Here is a 19626-nt window from a genome sequence, read left to right as displayed (position 1 = left end):
ACCATCAAGACAAAAGCAGATTGCTGCAGAACAACAACATGTTACTTCAGTTACCACCAGTCAAAATGTGTAACATATTCAACAGACATGGAATTAGCGTCTACTTACGACAGCGCCTATTTTATCTTTGGGCGGTTTGCCATGGATGTAAGTTGCTCTTTGTTGAATACCTGACCCGGGTATAAGAACCCGGTCAGCTTTTAATCCAGCAAAAAGCCCACGCATGTTTCGGTCTTGAAAGAAAACGCTGGTCACACGCAAGAGAAATAACCACCAGGCGTTTTATGAGTTTTTAAGGAGATCTCCTCACACGCCTGCTAATTGGTCTTAATTAGGTGCTCTACACCTGCTGTAGAAAACGAGCTTTGTTTTGTTTTTTAACGTCAGCTACATTCTGAAAGTAAATAGGTATTTCGAGCAAGTTAAGCTAGAATCTTGGATCTACTAAATGCTCGTTATCTTAAGTAAATGGTTAACTTTTAAAATCTGTCCTTTTCCTGTTGACGATCACATTAAACTCTAAATTCAGGGTTTGGGTCTTCCACAGTCACAGTGCTTCCTTTTATCAGTGTTTATAAGCATATCCAGTTTGATGTACTTCTGTTTTATTTAAATTACAATCAACCTCCTACATGGTAAAAAATAAAAAAAGATGGAGCGTTATGAGTTTATATAAGTCAGGGCCATATGAGAGTATATGAATAAAAAATTTTACATTACCTCTAAACCAGCCATTGCTAATTGCAACCTTTCCACCAGGCTTCTTGCCGAAAGGTAGGAACAATGGGTCGCGTGGTATGTGCTATTAAATGACATTGAACGTCTGAACAGAGACTGGATAACGGCAGTAATTTCAGTGGCTTTTAATCGTAGGAGGTATTAGCTTTAGTTCAGCTTGTCTAAAATGAGTTAATAATGACACACTCACTTTTTTTACAGGTAAAATTGCTTTGCGTGGGTTTTATTAACAACTTCACTTTATTAATCTAATAACAGGAAGGTATAGATAGAAGTACCACTGAAATTTCGTTGACGGGAGAAATGCATAAAAGAGGCTTGAAATAAACTTATCAAATAAGACAGTTATGATGCCTCAGACCATTTTGATCTATTCAATATTCTTCAGGAGATCCTGAAGCTCATGCTCAAGCAATGCACTCATGTTCAGCTCTCATGCATAGATACCTGTAAGGTTAATTAGACGGCTATTTAGAATTTTAAGACAAAATAACCCCGCTTTTAATCTCGCCACATGGATTTGTGCGAGATTAAAAGCACAAATCCATGTGGCGGGGTTTATGTTTGCTCTGTTGGTTATTATTTTTCTTTTTGAATGCTAGAGGCTGACTCTTGCTGTGAGGTGAGCGCACAGACACTAGCGTCACTAATGGATTAGCCTACTCTTTGATTATTCCTTTACGTCCCTCGCGACACCGCGTGCCACTGACGCGCCCCTGGGAAGTGGGTCAGCTGGGCATTAGCCGGTGTGAAGGTTACACTTTGGATGCCGGTTCATTAATCAGGTTGTCTGTCTGCTGGCCTAGTGCATACAGTTGTCTCACTCAGACTGAAGGTAAGCACCCTTATTATTGCATTTGTAGTTTACAGTTATATTTGGGATACACTGTCAAGATGATAATGGAGAATTATTTGATGTAGATTTGGGGCTTTTGATGCTTTAGATATGACATGGAGACTGGCTGTCACACAACAATGTGACGCATAGAACTATTAGGCTGTTGATAGCCTATGAAACTTCCAATTTCCTTATCAGTTCTCATCAGCCAAAACAAAAACAAAAAAGCAAAAAGCTAGCCTAATCTTAAAAATACCAGTTTCTCCTGAAACAGCAAAAAGACCTGAAGTCACCCACTTCAAACATGAGGTGGTGTTTTGTTAATGTTTTTTTAAAGATACACATGCATGTTTTTTGAAAGCCTACAGGGGGCTTGAACACATGTTGTCATGATTTAGCAAAAAATACAAAATTCTGTTGTTTTCGTCTTCTCAGATTTTTTCTTTTTCAGGTTTTACTTAATACAATTAAACAATTACAAAATTAGACTTTTTATGGCCCAGTTAAGTCACTGAAAAAATATACTGGTAAGAGAAATTTGCTATTTGCAGTCCCACAAGTGTTTTCACATGGATGTGTCCAAGTACATGAGTTTGTACAATGTGTAAGTTGTAATGTGCCCAACAAACTCCCTACATACTGTACTTAACTCAATACCCATGAGTAATGAGATAAGAGTTTGTCAGACAGGAAAGGATGGTGTTGGAAAATAGTTTTTTTGGCTCCAGTCATGGAAATTGCCTGCTGGATAAAAGCTTGTGGTCGTGATCTCTTTATCCTTATCCTTATCCTTAGTTTGACCAAGTTAGTCTCTCTCCTTTTAATTCTCTCTCTTTTACCTTATCTTCCAGACTCTCAGCAGTGCCCGTACATTGGGTTCACATCATCATCCTCGTGTCCTTATACAACAACCCAGAAATTCTCCAACCGTGTGACATGGCAGATTCCCTGGAATCCAGCTCCAGTGAGGAAAGTCTCCTTATGCAATGGAACATTTCCAGTCGACGCAGCCGAAAGTCTGGATGCTCTAACATTTTTACAGGCTTGAACATGCATCAGCTACACAGGCTGTTCAGAATGTCAGGGGAGATAAATGCTGAGCATCGGGCGAAGCTGGTGTGGCAGGGGATAGATGACGATATGCCAGGAGCAAATGAAGAAAAGGATGAGAAAGAAGGGGAAGAAACAGGGCTGGCCGAGGCCTTGGTAGGACTGAGAGTCCGAGCAAGGAATAAAGCAGGAATCAGAGTAGAGGGACGGAAAGATCACAAGTGGAACAGAGCACTGGGATATCTCAGGTATGTGTCTGTTTTGTCTTTTCCTACACAAAATAAGAAAAGACAGGATGTGTGAAGATAATGAGTTTAGATTTTATTCGTAGAAAATTGTCCCCCTCGTATCAGTAATACTGTCACCAGTTAAACTTTGGGTTACACAAGCTCCTGCCTAAATGCAGCAAACAATTGTCATGTGTCTAACAAACTCATTTTAACCTCACATGACTGTGTGTTCCCCTTCATTCTGTCACACACACACACACACACACACACACACACACACACACACACACACACACACACAGTCATACATCTGTTTCTACATTCCTCACTGAGATGAAATAAGGGTTCTTAGAGTAATAATAGGGTCTCACAGCGTGGTGAAGGTCGGCGACAGAGTGGTGCGGTATTAACAGAATTACTCAGTGTTACTTCTTTGACAACGCTGTGAGTTAAAGTTGTGAAACTCTGTTTGACTGTATAGTTCAGCTTGTTTTCTCATGCTAAATGTCTAATGTGACTATTTATTTTTGACAGTTTTTTGTTTGCTACAAATGGCATATTCATTTCACTTGCTGAAAGGCTTTTTTTTTTCTATTTCTGGAGAAATAAAGAGACATTGTAACTTTATTCTGTTCTACAACCATAAAGTAGAAGTAATCGTCAATAACGTTTTTACTTGTTACATTGTAATTTAACTTCTTTTTCATGTGGCAACCTACAAATTTTCTTTATGGCTGTTCTCTCGTTATAGCTCGTCTGTGGCTATATTTCTGCTTTAGAGTACCATACACATTAGTATCAAACCATCAGGCCAACTGCAAAGGAATTCGAGTTTTAGAATATAAACAGCAAATGAAATGTTCAGATCCTCAAATTATAATGTGTCTTTGTGACAGTGTATTTAACTGCCTAACCAAGAGTTATTTATCTTTGTTCCAGGATTAAGGAGCCATTATCTGACTTTAGTGCTGATGATGAAGAAACCACTAAAGCTCCAAGTGCAGGAGAATTTCTGTTGCCAACTGAGGAAGACATCTCAGATAGTCAAAATCCCTTCAAACCTTCATCATGGAGGTTGGGGGTGACAAGGCTTGAGGACGCCAGAGACTCTGAACGTTACCTTCATCGCATCCTCTGTTAAAAACTAGATTTTGGATGAAGATGCAACGAAACTGAAGTCTGATTTTGTTTAGAAGTACGCGCTTCTACTATCATGCACTATACGTCTTAGACACTAGCACAACTTTATGAACTGCATGCAAATTAAAGGACAATCTATTATAGGAAATTCAAATGTGTGTCTACTCACAAAGAGACTTGTTGGAAAGAGGCTAGAATGAACAGTTTTATTGTTGTTGTTGTGGTTTTTAATGGGCTGTTCTGTACACTACAATTCTTATACACAGAGTAAAATATTTTTGAATAAACAGAGGGAAATACTTTTATATGGATAGGATAATTCAATATGTCACAGAATATCAAAGCAATCATAAATTTAAAAGAAATAGTTAGCGGTTTAATGTACATCCATCCATTAGCTTCCGCGTATCCTTTTCAGGGTCGCGGGTGGCGCTGGAGCCTATCCCAGCTGTCATAGAGCGAGAGACATGGTACACCCTGGACAGGTTGCTAGTCTGTCACAGGGCCAACACACAGAGACAGACAACCATTCGCACTCACATTCACTCCTGCATTCACACCTATGGGCAATTTAGATTGATCAATTAACCTACCCCCACAAACTGCATGTCTGAAATGTACATATAAATAATAAAACAATTGACTCACATTCTTTTCAAACCCTGGATTAGCTTTTCAGCAGCAGAAAAAAAGGTACCATATTGTAAAGTTGCCTATTTACAACACACTAGCATGAATTTACAGTTAGTTCTAGCCATCTGGTAAATTTAAATACAACATTCTTTGTCTTTTTGCTGTGATTGTGGTATCCACCACTAGCAATGGTAAGTATCTGGTTGCTAAATCTTAGTTGCTAAATTCCCCAATATATTTACCAGCTGGGTGCTAATTGTGTTTGTCGATGGGTGGTGGAGAGAGTGTACTGTGGGTTTATCAGTGCTCTTTTCTGCAAACAAGTGCAATGTTAACCCAGAGAATAAGGGGACAAAGGAGAATGAACCAAATCATTAAAACTGTGAGTGAAAACAATGAATAAATCAACAAGCTGAAGAAAGTAACAGGGTGGTTACTATGCACACCAGGGTTGGAACCTGATTACAGAACTGCTTTAATTCTTCGTGGAATAGATTCAACAAGGTGCTGGAAATATCCCTTAGAGATTATGGTCAGTATTGACATGATAGCATCACACAGTTGCTGTGGCTTTGCATGCACATTCATAATGTGAATTTTCCATTCTACTGCAATGCAGAGGTTGCTTGTTGGAGAACTGGTGACCATGGAGGATATTAGAGTACAGTGAATTCATTGGCATGCTCAATAAACCTGTTTGAGATGATCTTAACTTCATTACATGGGATGTTGTCTTGCTGGAAGCAGCCAACAGAAGATGGGTACACTACTCAGGTAGGCTGATCCCCCAAAAGATCCCCCACACCACCAAGTTTGAGTCACCAAATTCTGACCCCACTATCCAAATGTTGCATCAGAAAAAGCGACTCATCAAACTGGGCAATACTTTTCCAATCTTCTCTTGTCTCTCTCAGTTTCCTCTTCTTTAAAGCAGTGGCATGTGGTTCGGTCTTCTGCTGCTCTAGCCCATCGGCTTCAAGATTCAGCAGTCAGCAGTCTGGCCATTCTCCTCTGACATCTGGCACCAGCAAGGCATTTCCTTCAGAGAAATGCCGCTTACTGCCATGCTCTGTAAACCCAGATGATTGTGTGGAAAAGAAATTCTTGCACCAACAACCCTGCCACGTTCAAAATTACTTAAAATAACCTTTATCCCCCATTCTGATGCTCAGTTTTGAATTTCAGCAGCTCATCTGTTCCATGTTTACATGCACAATGAGTTGCTTGCATGCGATTGGCCAATTAGTTATTTGCATTAACAAGCAGTTCAACAGTGAAGTGGTCCTGATTTTTTATCATCTGTCAACAGAAAAGGATACTGAGCATAGCACTGAGTCATAATTAAGGGTGGAACAATTTTAAAGACAAGGCCAAAATGCAAAATAGACTTCAAAAGTGCTGCCTGTGGTTCCCTCTCTATGCAACTCGATACTCATGAATAACTGTTGTCAGATTAAAGTGTGCTAGTCTGGTGTTAATGGTTGTTCAGTTAAAAAATTCAGTGCAAATCCAACAGAATAATAAAGTTTATTATTTGTTCATGACTCAGTCATGATATAAAAAAAATTTTCTATCCATAAAAAAAAAAGCCATAAACTGAAAGTATAGTTTTGAAAAACTAACAAACTTTAGTTCTGCTTGAACATGAGCAAATTATTCTTGCACTTCTTATTTTTTGATTGTACATGTACAATGACAATAAAGGGCCGTTCTATTATTTTCTATTGTAATAAGATCAATTATAATCAACAGTCACAAACACACAAATCGTCTGTATTAATGGAATATGTTTTAATTATAATCTGTCATTAAATATTACATACAAATTATACAGTGCATTGCCACATTACATTTCATGTCAGTTCAGTACAGCAGAAAGTTATTTCTTTGTTTACTTAGGTCCACCTTGGAGACAGAAAATCAACTCAAACCAAGAGTCCAAAACAAAAGGAGCTGATGGACGAGCAACCACTACTCCCCTTTGTTTAGTTGCAGATGCAGTAATTTTGTTTTCTTCACCAAAGACTCAAGTCCTCAGAGGGAGTAGACATATTAGACGAGCCACTCAAACTTACCTCAACTTAACAAACAGTTAAGTTCTTAAACCAAAAGTACCTCAGCTTTTCTACATCAACCAAGATGACTTGCAGATCCTGATCTTAGGAGGAACCATGTGAAACCAGTTCACATGGTCGATGTTCATTGTGTAAAGGCATGCACACCACTGAGTGCCTGTTTCCTGAATCTGTCATACTTGGTCACAATGAACACTTCTCTTATTTGTTAAAAAATAAAAGTAAAATAAAATGTCGATTTAGTGGCACAACTGCTTTCACCAACCCAGGGTTTTGAACTTTGTGGGAGGGAATATGCATGTGGATATTGAAGGATGAGAGATATGGAAAAAAAGCAAACAAAACAAAACATGGACTTCAACACTTTCCTTAAAAAAAACAACAACATGAGAGGCTTCTGACAAGTGTGCGTGTGTGTGTGTGAACAAACATTGCGTGCACCCAGGAGTCCAACAGAACAGCCACCTCACTGAAATCTTTCACAAGAAGGTACAAAATCTTCATCACATCATCAGTTTTTAAGCTGACCTCCACAAAAGGCACATAAGTAAAACAGGGAAGATACGTTATGAAATTCTTCCTCTTTTGGCCTCTTCTTAACATTCACCAACTCACACTCTGCTACTGAATTATCCATAAGGAAAGGATGGGAGATGTGAGGACTAATTCCATTTCAAGGAAAAAAAATTAAAACCTGTGCCCTCAGGTTCTGCAGTGTCCTTCATCCAAACACTAATGTTCTCCATTGCTTTTCTCGCTCCAGCTCCTTGTTGTTTCTCTTCTTCTGCTTCTTTTCTACCACCAGGTGAAGAAGGGTCTCCTGCTCTGGAAACTCTGCGTGTAAGACTCACTGTTTGCTCTCTGAGGAGCTCTGGCCGTTTCAACAATTACTGGAGGCATCTGGACCAACTGGAGGGGTGTTTTACCATCTTTCAGGGCTTGGCACAGGTTTAAGATCTTAGGATGCAAATTGAGAGGTTTGTCACATCTTAAACTCATACATATATTAAGAATCATTTCCCCTTTTTTGTCCTCACCATTAGGTTTTGCTGTCTAGACAGACAATTTCAGAAAAGACAACTCACCTGTCCCCTCATAACAGCTACTTGTCTGTGAAATTGTCCTCTGTCAAAACCAGGATCTTTCTGTGAGACACAGTAGATAACACATGTATATACCATAGCCATCCTCTCCATCCTTGTTTTCACTTCAAACTTCTCTCACTTACATCAGTCTATGCCACAAAAATTAATGATGACTTGCCTTAAAGAGTTCATAGAGGTCCTCTTCTAGGTCTTTGATGAAATTTGGGTCACTGAGTTTAGGAAGCACTATCTCTCTGATTTCCTGGGAGAAAGGAACTTTGGCCTGGGGAAGCCACGCCCAGTAAAAGGGGTCTGTGATTGGACAAGGAAACATTCTAATTGAATATATTGCTTGTAAAGAGCTCAGCAATTATTTGTGAAATCAAAATGAATAGAAAATTAATTAAAACCTAATGAAACAAGCAAAGATACAGTCAGTGTATATAAAATGTACGTACTTATAAAAAGGAAAAAATAAAAAGCTCTTTCTTTTTCTCAAGGGAAGAATAATGTTCTTAAGTTGAACAATGAGTGGTTTAAACGGTGCTTACAAGCTCTCCAGGAGTCAGGGTGTTTCAGGGGGAATGCTAGGCCGTTGTCTATGGCTGCCAACTTGATGATAGGATCCTTTACTACCACCCAGTCTGTGTCCTGGACAGATAAAAACATAAATATAACAAATACATATTTAACTACTGACCTTTTCGGGAGAAAGCATTTGGCCTTCACAATGCAGAATGAGCAAAAACAATAACATAAAAAATATTAACAATATTAAAATTGCAATGTTTAGCATTTTTCACGTATCCATCCATTTTCATCCACTTATCTAATTCACTGTTGAGACATGGGTTGTAACCTATTCCAGCTGTCACTGGGCACAAGGCAAAGTACAGCCCGAATACATCGCCAGTCTACTGCAGGGCTAAAAGAGAGGGGCAACCACAGACTGTTGCATTAACACCTACGGCCGATTTAGGATAACCACTTAACCTGACATAAACATCTTTGGACCGTAGCAAGAGAACCCAAGAAGATTAAGGCACGGGGACAATAAACAGGCTGGTCCACAGCTGGTTAATGGTTGGGCACCCAGGACCTTATTACTGTGAGGCAACAGCATGCCACCCTCATTCTTCATATGTTAATGATTTATTTATTTATTTATTGCAAATATATGAACAGATTCTCATTTAATTCTAACAGGGTTGATTCACTGAGGGACCTTCACTTGATTTTGTTGCTCAAAAGCGAGACGTCTTTTTTCTTGCCAATGTAAGCTAACGCTAGCTCATCTGCTAATACCGATACTGATTTTTGGTGATTTAAAAATCGGATATCGGTAATCTATATCAACATCGATAATTTTTATTTCCTTTCAGATACATGAAATATAGACAGATTTCCATAAAATCTGTTATGTGTAGTTATTTATGTGTCCTTACTAAGATAATGAAACTGCAGTTAAAAAATAATATTGTTTTTAGGTTAGCAACAAGTCTGCCTGACTACAACAATGTTGTAGCATCCAACTGCAATAATCAAACAGCACTTTAAGAGACATCTGCCTTTCTCCATCTGCACGCTACAACATGAAACAATACTAAGACCACATCTTGTTCTACTACATTCATTTTCTCAGCCTCACTGTAGTTTAGACTGAGCAGTAGTTTATTGTCTTTTATTTTATAAAAAGAATAAAAAGATGCTCAGATCAGCTGGTTGGTTGATGTTTGTGTGGGAAACATGTTTTGCCTACACAAAAAATGTAAATCGCCACCTGTGCTTTTCCTGACAGTTATATTTTAATTAGCATTTCTGAAAATTAAAAAACTCTAAATGTATTTGCACTTAGGCTTTCGTGTGTGTGTTTCTCACCCGGTCCATGGGACAGTCGTACTTCAGCAACCAGTTGTCATTTCCCCGGTCTGGGATGCAAAAAATATTCAAATTCAGATAAACCCAATCCTAACCAAAACAGCACTACACGCTCTGCAATGAGCACAATAAATGTTTTCAACAGTGATAAATGAGTTCACTCTGCTTCGTTTACTTATGGTTGTGAGTACGTACCTGTATTCCTGATAATATAATCGAGGACTACGAGCCGCTCAAACTGCAGCTGGAGCTGCCGGCTGGTGTTTTCGGGCAAAGGCTCTGCTTCAAACCTTCGCAGCCAGAAATCTGCATCCTTGTATCCCTCAACAAAGAGCTGAAAAGAACCGACCTGTTGAAGCAGAAAAAGTACTGCAAATTAGAGATTTTCTGATAGATTTCGAAATCATTTTCCCGAGAAAGTTAAAAAGCCTACAACTCTTCATCTGAAACTACCTAAAATGGTATTTTAACACTGGGAGTTTTTTTTTAATATTTATGTGGGTTGATGACCAAACATAGATATTGTGTCCACTACAGCTAAAACGGCATTTGATTTTATAAGCTAATCAATAACAAACAACACGATGAACATGATCATTTCATGAGAAACAAGCTTAAATCTCTTGATGAGAGAAACTGAACATTTCCTAGAAATGTAAGAATATGTTTAAGGATATTTGTAGAACAATAAACAAATTAATAACTGAACAAAATGACTTGCATAAAACCAATGTACCAGATTACCTTGGGTGGCAGTCCAATCCTGTGAAAGCGCTGGCCCACTTTAGGCACCTTCTCCAAAGCTAGCCTTTTTCCTCGAGACTTGACCCTGTCTATGGCACTATAGTTGAATGTTTCACTTGCCAAATACACCACCTAAAAGTAGAAATTCTGATTAAAAAGAGGGAATTTTTTTTCTTAACTGACCTTTGTAATGTGAAGACACTGCCCTGAGAGTTTATACCTTGGTCCTGGGAACAATATTGAGCTCCAGTTTCTGATCAACCAGACTGGCCCCAGCTTCTGAGAGGTAGCCCTGGTTCAGGACCAAACAGTCACGGCCAAAACAGCACGGACAACACAGTTTCTGGAGCCACTTGGTCCACTTGGGATTCAGCTGCCCATAGGGCTCTTCATTTTTAGGTTTGAACACACCGATTATCTTCTGCAAAGGGAGACAGAGTGGAAGAAAAATAAAATAAATTGCAGATAAAGTGGCCCGTGCAGAGAAGATGGAGTAAAAAGGGCAGGTTTAAATATATGTATGAGACAAACAGTAAAATTCAAAGACAATGTGTTTCTTTTTTTTTTAATCTGACACCAACACAGAATAGAGAATTATAGAAAGCAGAATTATCCTGTAGTTTAAATAATAAAAGCCATTAACAACATGAACTGAAATTGTATACTGAAACCATATTATGGCTGAAATGAAACTAGAACCTTTAAACTTCTTTTAAAAGCTACACAGGATGACAGTTTCACAGGATAGGCAAAAGGCAGATTTTTGGTATGGTGGTTATAATTCTTTATAGAAGTCACATGTTACATTACATGGTGTGTATAGTGTATCTCATGCGGCAATTACAACATAAACCTTGGGCACTGAAGAGTTATATCCTCACAGGGAGCAAGCACATGACTACTAATCACGGTAGTGACTAAGGAAACTGGAGATGTGGAGGTGATTGGGAGCAGCAGGTCACTGGATAAAAACCTCACACATTCAGCCTTAACAGGCCGAAGAAAGCAGCACAATAAAGCTGGTGTGATTAGACGGAAAATGCATTTGTGTGGATCCGTCTCAGATGCCTTGAGGCACACTTCTCTTTTCTTAAACAACTTAACACACTGACAATAGGGAGAAACTGGGAGGAAAGTGTCAGTGAGCTGCTCAAGCTGGCTCCAATCATGAAACTTTAGAGTAAAATCTGAAAAAAAGAAGCCTAAAAATCATGTATGCTATTTGAATACGTGTTGCTGTCACCGGGACAGCTGGTCAGATACAGAGTCGCTAACAGATTACTTACACTAGCTGGAATGTAGATAATGAACATGTGTCAGCACACTTACAGTAACAATGGTGATGAAAGCATTTTAAAAGAAAGCAAGTAATTTGTTATAGGAGTTTTGCAATTGGTATATAACATTCATAGTTTTGGTTGAAGACAGATATATTTGTTGGAAGCGGCCTGCAGTGTGTGTCTTATTTAGGGTGCTCTGATGTGCAATGCATAAGCTAAAAAAACACCATCAGTGTGGCCAGTAAAATAAAAAAGAATACCCCAGGTCCATTTGGGTTGTGCCTGTGTGTGTTTTTTAATTAACCTCTTTTTCACTGATTTGGTGCATAAAGAGTCCTGGCATTACTGGACCTAGTGTTGGAACCACTGACATCTGTGATTATGAGTAATTAAGTCAGAACTAAGTCTACACTGGCACGGACAGTGGTGCACTGGTTACCAATTCAAAGTTCCAACTTCAGCTGGGGTTGCATGTTCGCATGTTGTCACTGTGCCTGGGTTTCCTGTGGACACCTCACCCTTCTCTCACAGCACATTAGGTGATTACAAATTGGTAGTGGAGGTGAAATAGAGGTAAAGTACTTAGGCAAAATAAATATCTGAGAAGAAAACCTGAGCTGAGAAGGAAGGAAAAAACCCTAAAGCCCCTCTTATGGAATCTCGGGCTATGTTTTATTTAAACTTTCTCTGTTGCATTGTATTATTCATACCAACCTCCCATTCTCTTCAGTGTCTGGCTATTCGATTGGATGATAATTAGTTTATCTACACTTACAGTGTATCTGCAAAGTCATCACGAGGCCTTTCCTGGGACCAAGTGACACTTCTCAAAACACCCTTAGGTGTTTTCAGACAACACCAACAACCTCTCGGGTTTTACAAATCCCTCAAATGACCGGTCAGTTAAGAGGCAGATTTAAGTTAGCAGGTCTTCTTACCCCCTGTGAATCTTTGACAAAATAGCTCCCACTGGAACCCTGATAGATCCTCTCGGGGTAGATCCCCTCCTCTATAGCTCGTTCGGCCTTTCGGATGATCTCCCTGAACTCGGGATCTTCTGGGAATTCATTCCTGTGCGCCTCCCGTGGCGTGTTTCCACGGTCTCGATCCAGAAGCGGCTGTCTCTCTCGATTGCGCCCCGGACTGCCGGCCGTGATGCGCACCACGGAGCCCGGCGTGCTTCCAAACGCGCCCCGGGGGCTGGTGGGCTCCGTGGGGCAGTAGGTGAAATCACCCGAGTCCCGGAGCGGAGAGACAAGCGGACTCGTCTCGTCCATGACTTGGGAAGTAGACGAGAAGTTCCTTTAACTCCTAATGATGGATGCAGAGAGGAAATAGAAGACCGAAAAGAAAGTGGAATCGATGTTTCGTTAGCTAGCACTGACGCTCGCTAACAAGGAACAAGAAAAAAAGGGGGAAAAATCAGATGACCGTCAGCTTCCGGGAAGAGGCGGGACCCGTGAAGTGTTTTGATCTGTAACCAATCAGCGTGCAAATAGCCACTTCAGCAAGCTAATCTGTTGCAGTGATTGGACAGAACAGTTCCGCCCACGGAAAGCACGTGAGAGAAAAGTTAACCCAATCAATTAACCCCACAAAAAAGCCTTTGATAAACATGTTCTGTGTTTTTATCACGGGGCCTTTTTAGGATGTTATCAGACATCAGATTATAACAGTTTTATTTGTAGATGTCGGTCAATTCTGCCAGGCTGATAAAAAAAAAGGACTTATATTTAGATTCAAGTACTGCATGAAAGCGCTTTCAATTTAATTAAGAGAATTAGATAAATCAGTGTCATAATATAATTATGGAAACTGAAGTTGAGTCATGGAAAGTTGGAATTGGACGTGTCATTTCTAATGATTTCATGTGATATTTTTTAATGTAAAAGAAACATTTAACAATCGGGCAATTTGTCACAGTTCAAGATACTGAAATATAACAAAACTAGACTCTATAGAATTTTTAAAACTATTTAAAGAATTAAGAATAAATTGTTTAATTTATTCTTAATTATTTTTATTTTATACTATCATGCACATGTATGATTTACTGTCTTGTTTGTCTAGAGTTTGTTAACATCTTCACCTAACACACAGAAGACCCGATGGCAGGGCATCCGGAGGAAAAATCTGATCAAATGAGAATATACAGTTCCATTTGCTGTGGCAACCTCTTGCAACTAAGGATTCAGCTATCTTTGCTATCCAACAGCATATAGCACAATGTAATGTGCAAGCTGAGATGGTATTCACTGAGACGGATAGTCTACAGGAAAATCTGTGAAACATAAATTAGAAGTCTTCAACTCCTGATGGGAGATGATGCTGAAGGTGGTTGGGGACACCAGCGCTAAGGTACTGTAGGACTTCAAGTTCCAGACAAATAAACAGCTGCTGGTCAACCAACCACACATAGTGGTGGTTGACAAGGAATAGAAGACTGCAGCTGTGACAGATGTGGCAATCTCGGTTGAAAGTAACATCAAGAAAAAGGAGCACAAGAAAAGAAAGCACCATGGGTTCAAATTCAAATTCAAATTTTATTTGTCACACACACACACAACCATACACAGTATGACATGGGGGTGAAATGCTTGTAGCTGCGCAATGCCCGACCATTAAATGACAGAAAAAAGTTTTACAGTATTTACAATTTACTACAAAATTTACAAATTAACTTAGGAATTTACAGTAAAAATAAAAATAAATAAAAATGTGCAAACAGCAGAGAGAGATTATAAAGATTATAAATTATAGGAAATTATAGGAAATGTGTGGTGGTGCGTGTGGTGATGTGATGTGTGTGAGAGTCCAGTCTTATAGTGATGTGTGTGGGAGAGTACAGTCCTAAAGGAAAACTGGAACAGACGTGGAAGTCCAAAGTGGTTCTAGTGATAGAATAGAATAAAGGCATTTGGAACAAACTCCACGCTGGAAGAGCGGCTCTAACAGATTCCATCACAGGTCTCTGTCCTGTCTCAGAACTGCTGAGATACAACACAGAGCCTTCAAATGCTCAGGCCAAGAGGCTTGAGAAACAGACACACAGCACCCCCTACATGGGTGACAGGGAGATGCCTTCTCCGTGCTTTATTGGAAAAGACAAATGTATATGCTCTAAATTTTCGGTGGGGGATGTCCACTGTGTGTCCCTTTACCTGTAGATGGTATTATAGGCTTCATTAAAAGTGATGTGAATCTGCTGGTATATGTGCACTCATTTGCCACTTCTCACCCTTTGCTCCTGTTGTTAGAATGGATGCTATCCATTAAGAAGGCTTAATATCTTGAGTAGGGGGTGTTAAAATCTGAACCTTTATGAATTTAGAGTCACACTGAACATTTGAAGACAACAAAGTGTGGTTTAAATGCGGGTACACTAAGTGCATACTCATCACACGACTACCACATCTCAGTGTGATGAATGTCTGAAAATTCCAATGAGTAACAGGAAAACCCAACTCACATCTCAGGGTTTCTAACCATGAAGGATTCCTTATTTAAATATACTCAGTTTAAAACGATTTTATATTAAGTTTAAAATATTAATGATAAATAATAAATCATGTAATCACATATAAATTATTTGTCAAATGGGAGTCTGGGAGTTAAAAGAGAAGAAAAGGTGACAATACTGACTCACCTTTTGTAACAGTGATTGATTTTTATAACCCAACAGGTGTTTTAGATTTTACACAATAGTTCTGCTGTCATTTTTTACTTTTACTGGTAATCTATATGTGTCTAAATATGTGATGAGGCTATAGTGTTTATTATTAATATCATACTAGTGGTGCTTTAGTGGTGTTTCTAAAATTTTCTCCTTCATGTTAATAAAGTGCACAAATATCTATAACATCTTTGAACATAATGCATTTAAGTAAATTGTCTACAGTGACCTAAAGAATTATGAAAGTAACCAATTATCGCATTTTTGACAGTGACAACAGAAACTATGTAGACTAGCTTTGAGATTATGGCACAGTCTTATGTTTGGATCATGTTTCACAGATGCTACCATTAACTAATGGTTCTATCTTAAATATGATCAATCTTTCGCTCTCCGTGTATTTATACACCACTACAGAGTAGAGTATAAATTCAATAACCAGTAACTGGATTTAATCAACAGTAACAAGTTTGAAACGTCGTCTCTCTCCGATGTGTCTTCCTCTGCTCTCTTCTCTTTCCACTCATTAAACTGAATTGAAAATATGTTTCTAACTTAGTGAGGATATGCGATATATGACTTTTTTTTCAACGATTAAAATGATCATTCGTGATTTTTTTTTTACAGGCACGTGCTAACATGATGCACAAACACCGGTGTGGACGTGCCGCTGTGCGCGTCTTCCTGCCTCCCCTCCTCCATTGAACGCAGCACGCCTTCTGATTGGCGGAAACTAGCAGGAAGAGAGGAAGAGGACTCAAATCTTGAGAGCTGTCAAACTGGGCTACTCGCTAACCTTCCATCACTCGAGCTCACATTTAGCAATCACCGGCCTGTTGCTTTGTAGGAACTTTTGGGGTTTCGGGGAAGTCCGGCTAAATCTGAGACCGTTGCTTCTGCTGCCTTTTAGGAGGAGTCACTTTCCCCGAAGTTCCCGGAAATACAGCGTAGAGGACATTGGTGTGAGGATGGCTGCGTACAAGATTGTGCTGATCCGCCATGGAGAGAGCTGCTGGAACCAGGAGAACCGCTTCTGCGGCTGGTTCGACGCGGACCTGAGCGAGACCGGGGAGCAGGAGGCAAAGAGGGGAGGACAGGCCTTGAAAGGTACGGTATCAGAAAATGTCAAGGCCAAATCGGGCTTTCTCTCGGTCACTGGATTAAGCCACAGCAAGCCGGTGCTTACGCAACTTTGTTGAATGGGGAAACCGGTGGTAGGCCCAGTGCGGCGGAAGGGATGGAGTCATTTCACGGGTTGTCCCGCAGTCTGCTGGGCCACACGGTCACTGCTTCAAATTAAATGCTACTGGAGTTTTTTTTCCATTAGCTTCTCTCCCACCAGGGCAGACGGTTTGGCGCCTCCCGGTGCAGCAACATAGCCTCTAATTTTCATTCAAAGAAAGCAATTCTTATTTGTGGTGTTCTTTAACCACAGAAGTATTTTGGAGAGTCATAATATAATTAATTTAGTCTTTGACGATCTTAAGTGTGTTTGTATTTATCAAAAAAAATAAAATAATCCATAGCTTTTAGAAATGAGCATTAATTGAAACTGGAGCATAAAACCAGGCCAATGATGCTTTTGTTTCCAGAGGGCAGAATATTACTGTTTGCTGAGTCATTGTGCTGGACACACACACACACACACACACACACACTCCTGCTGTTTTATTTATGACCTAAAAATCCCAAACAGGCACATCTTGCGGTGTTACGTCTGCTAGTGCCTTGCGGCCCCTGATCAAGAAAAATCACATGCAACTGTTAAAAGAAGGGCAATAAAACATGAAGGTATCTATTATTTGATCCTGTGAACGGTAGCTGCAGTAGTATTCCTTCATGAAAAATATGACAAACTGTTTTGAAATACACGTCTCAAAATGTCATCTCTGTTTCCCCTCAGATGCTGGCTATGAGTTTGACATTTGCTACACATCTGTCCTAAAGAGGGCCATCCGTACTCTGTGGTTTGTCCTGGATAGCATCGACCAGATGTGGCTGCCCGTCCATCGGACCTGGCGCCTCAACGAGCGTCACTATGGTGGTCTGACTGGGCTGAACAAGGCTGAAACGGCAGCCAAACACGGGGAAGCCCAGGTCAAGATCTGGAGGCGTTCTTTTGACATTCCTCCCCCACCTATGGATGAGGGACATGACTATTATCAGACCATAAGCAAGGTAACAGCTCGGAGAAATTGTGACAACATGACTCTTTTTGTTATTGCATCAATGTAACCCTGCATTGCTGAAACTATTTTGACAACACCGACTTCTTCTTTTTCCCTGTAGGACCGACGTTATGCTGACCTGACAGAAGACCAGCTCCCTAGCTGTGAGAGTCTTAAGGACACCATTGCTCGGGCACTTCCTTTCTGGAACGAAGAGATCGTGCCACAGATCAAAGAAGGAAAGAGGGTGCTGATTGCTGCCCATGGCAACAGTCTCCGCGGCATTGTCAAGCACCTGGAGGGTAAGGAGTAGAGGAGAAACTTGTGAAACATTTCTCAGCACTAAAAACACCTTTCAGTGTTATTTCACTTACTATGAGTCAACAATGAATTGGGGGTAACTGCTAAACCTTCATAAAGGCCAACATTTGATCCATCCATTTGGGTTTTAGGGAAGTCAGAAATTAACTTATAGACAAGAGCGTAGAGTTATTAGAGTTATTAGCTGTTGCAGTGGGTTAACTAGCAGATTGTTATTGGTCTAGGTGGCCACATTCCTAATAGTGCAAACACCCAAGTTTATGACTGTGATAACCTGAGAGTTACACAGTGTTGTTTTTTGAAATTATACCATAGAGGCATCTACTAAAAATCTCAGGCAAGTTTGAGTCCTGGTGACCTTGAACTGTCAGAGGTCACCAGGAGCAGCACCATAGGAGCAGCTATTAAATTTTTTTGAGTTTGAATCTGTGACCTTGAACTCAAAGTCAAGGTCATAGGTCACATTTTCTGAAAATCTTGTAAATGCAATAACTCCAGGAGGAAGTCACCTAAGATTTTCAAATTGATCTAGTAGCAGGCTAAGGGATAGGCAGTATTTTGTGTTCCAAGCAGGTTTATTTTAGTTCTTAAGTTGTGAATTTTAACGTAACAGTTTAACAATCATGTGTTTATCATACAAAGCTATCATCCGCTGTTACACATTTTAACGCGGTCTAAAGCAGCAGCAGCTACATGGAATTGAGTTACAGCTTTGTGTCTGTCATTGTTTCATAGGTATGTCAGAGGAAGCCATCATGGAGCTGAACCTGCCAACAGGCATCCCCATCGTGTATGAGCTGGACAAGAACCTGAAGCCTATTGGACCCATGCAGTTCCTGGGAGATGAGGAGACTGTAAAGAAAGCCATGGAAGCTGTAGCTGCTCAGGGCAAAGCCAAGAAATAGACTTGTCCTTCCTTTGGGAGTAAAGATCAATCATCTGCTTTTTTTTTTTCTTTCCCCATCAAGTTGTGAAAGGGTCATTTACTGTTTGTGTCATCGCAGACTTGAGCACAGGTAGACACACAATGTGCACTTTATCTTAATACCACCCATTTTTTCACAAAAATGTACAATCTGATGTTTAATTTGACTGCTCTTTACTTTGTTACATACTGAAACACACATTTCATTATTAGACTGTGGATATAAGTTGTAATGTGGTTTAAGCACTGACCAAATATAAATTAGGGACCAGCAAACACACTACCCCAGCAGAGTTCCAAGTATTCTTTCCAATTTACAGTCCATGTAGATGAAGCGCAGCGGAAGCAGGAAAAACCTGCAGTTACACTGGCTATGTTAAAGAGTGAGCAGACTTGCTCTAGACTGCTGAATATTGTTTGCTGTGGCATTGTGCTTAAAAATTAATAAATGTTGTAAGTCATTATGCAGTGTACTGTGTGTGATGTCATTTTTTTCCAGAACAACTGCACTTTTTAAAAATATATGGTAACTGAGAAATTTGTCTCAGTAAAAGGCAAATATTGAAATGCACTTTATCCAGTTGCCACACTAAGTAAATGCAATTAGCAGAAATGAAAAGTTTGTTTTAATTGCCTTATGTGATAGTCCTTGTATTCACACTTTTCTATCACAGTAACTGCTACTTCAGCAGCTGTTCTGTTGGTTAAACACATTTGTATTTCTTGTATGCATCCATAGATCAACACGTTTCACATGAGACTCTGATAACGAGTTTTGTAAACTGCAACCAATCCAAAATGTGAGAGATTGTTTTAGTTTGTGTGATGATGATGGGGGGGGGGGGGGG

At 39.8% G+C, this 19626-nt stretch overlaps 3 protein-coding genes across 3 annotated transcripts; 2 read left to right on the top strand and 1 right to left on the bottom strand.

Moving 5' to 3' along the window:
- The first annotated feature begins 1439 nt into the window (after positions 1–1439).
- Positions 1440–4299, top strand: avpi1 (arginine vasopressin induced 1). The gene is made up of 3 exons (XM_085163342.1): positions 1440–1573; positions 2428–2874; positions 3796–4299. The coding sequence occupies exons 2-3, from the start codon at positions 2513–2515 to the stop codon at positions 3995–3997; spliced, it is 564 nt and encodes a 187-aa protein (XP_085019468.1). The 5' UTR covers positions 1440–1573; positions 2428–2512; the 3' UTR covers positions 3998–4299.
- A 2100-nt stretch (positions 4300–6399) lies between these two features.
- Positions 6400–13155, bottom strand: pi4k2a (phosphatidylinositol 4-kinase type 2 alpha). The gene is made up of 9 exons (XM_085163341.1): positions 12630–13155; positions 10632–10832; positions 10412–10543; positions 9863–10016; positions 9668–9717; positions 8341–8440; positions 7964–8101; positions 7790–7845; positions 6400–7661 (listed from the first exon to the last, which is right to left on the bottom strand). The coding sequence occupies exons 1-9, from the start codon at positions 12966–12968 to the stop codon at positions 7500–7502; spliced, it is 1332 nt and encodes a 443-aa protein (XP_085019467.1). The 5' UTR covers positions 12969–13155; the 3' UTR covers positions 6400–7499.
- A 2925-nt stretch (positions 13156–16080) lies between these two features.
- On the top strand, positions 16081–19246 carry pgam1b (phosphoglycerate mutase 1b). The gene is made up of 4 exons (XM_085163858.1): positions 16081–16471; positions 17268–17542; positions 17654–17834; positions 18589–19246. The coding sequence occupies exons 1-4, from the start codon at positions 16333–16335 to the stop codon at positions 18756–18758; spliced, it is 765 nt and encodes a 254-aa protein (XP_085019984.1). The 5' UTR covers positions 16081–16332; the 3' UTR covers positions 18759–19246.
- The last annotated feature ends 380 nt before the right edge of the window (positions 19247–19626 follow it).

This window comes from Neolamprologus multifasciatus, chromosome 6 (genome assembly GCF_963576455.1).
Source record: "Neolamprologus multifasciatus chromosome 6, fNeoMul1.2, whole genome shotgun sequence".
NCBI lineage: Eukaryota > Metazoa > Chordata > Actinopteri > Cichliformes > Cichlidae > Neolamprologus > Neolamprologus multifasciatus.
This window is presented reverse-complemented; position numbering and strand designations above follow the sequence as displayed.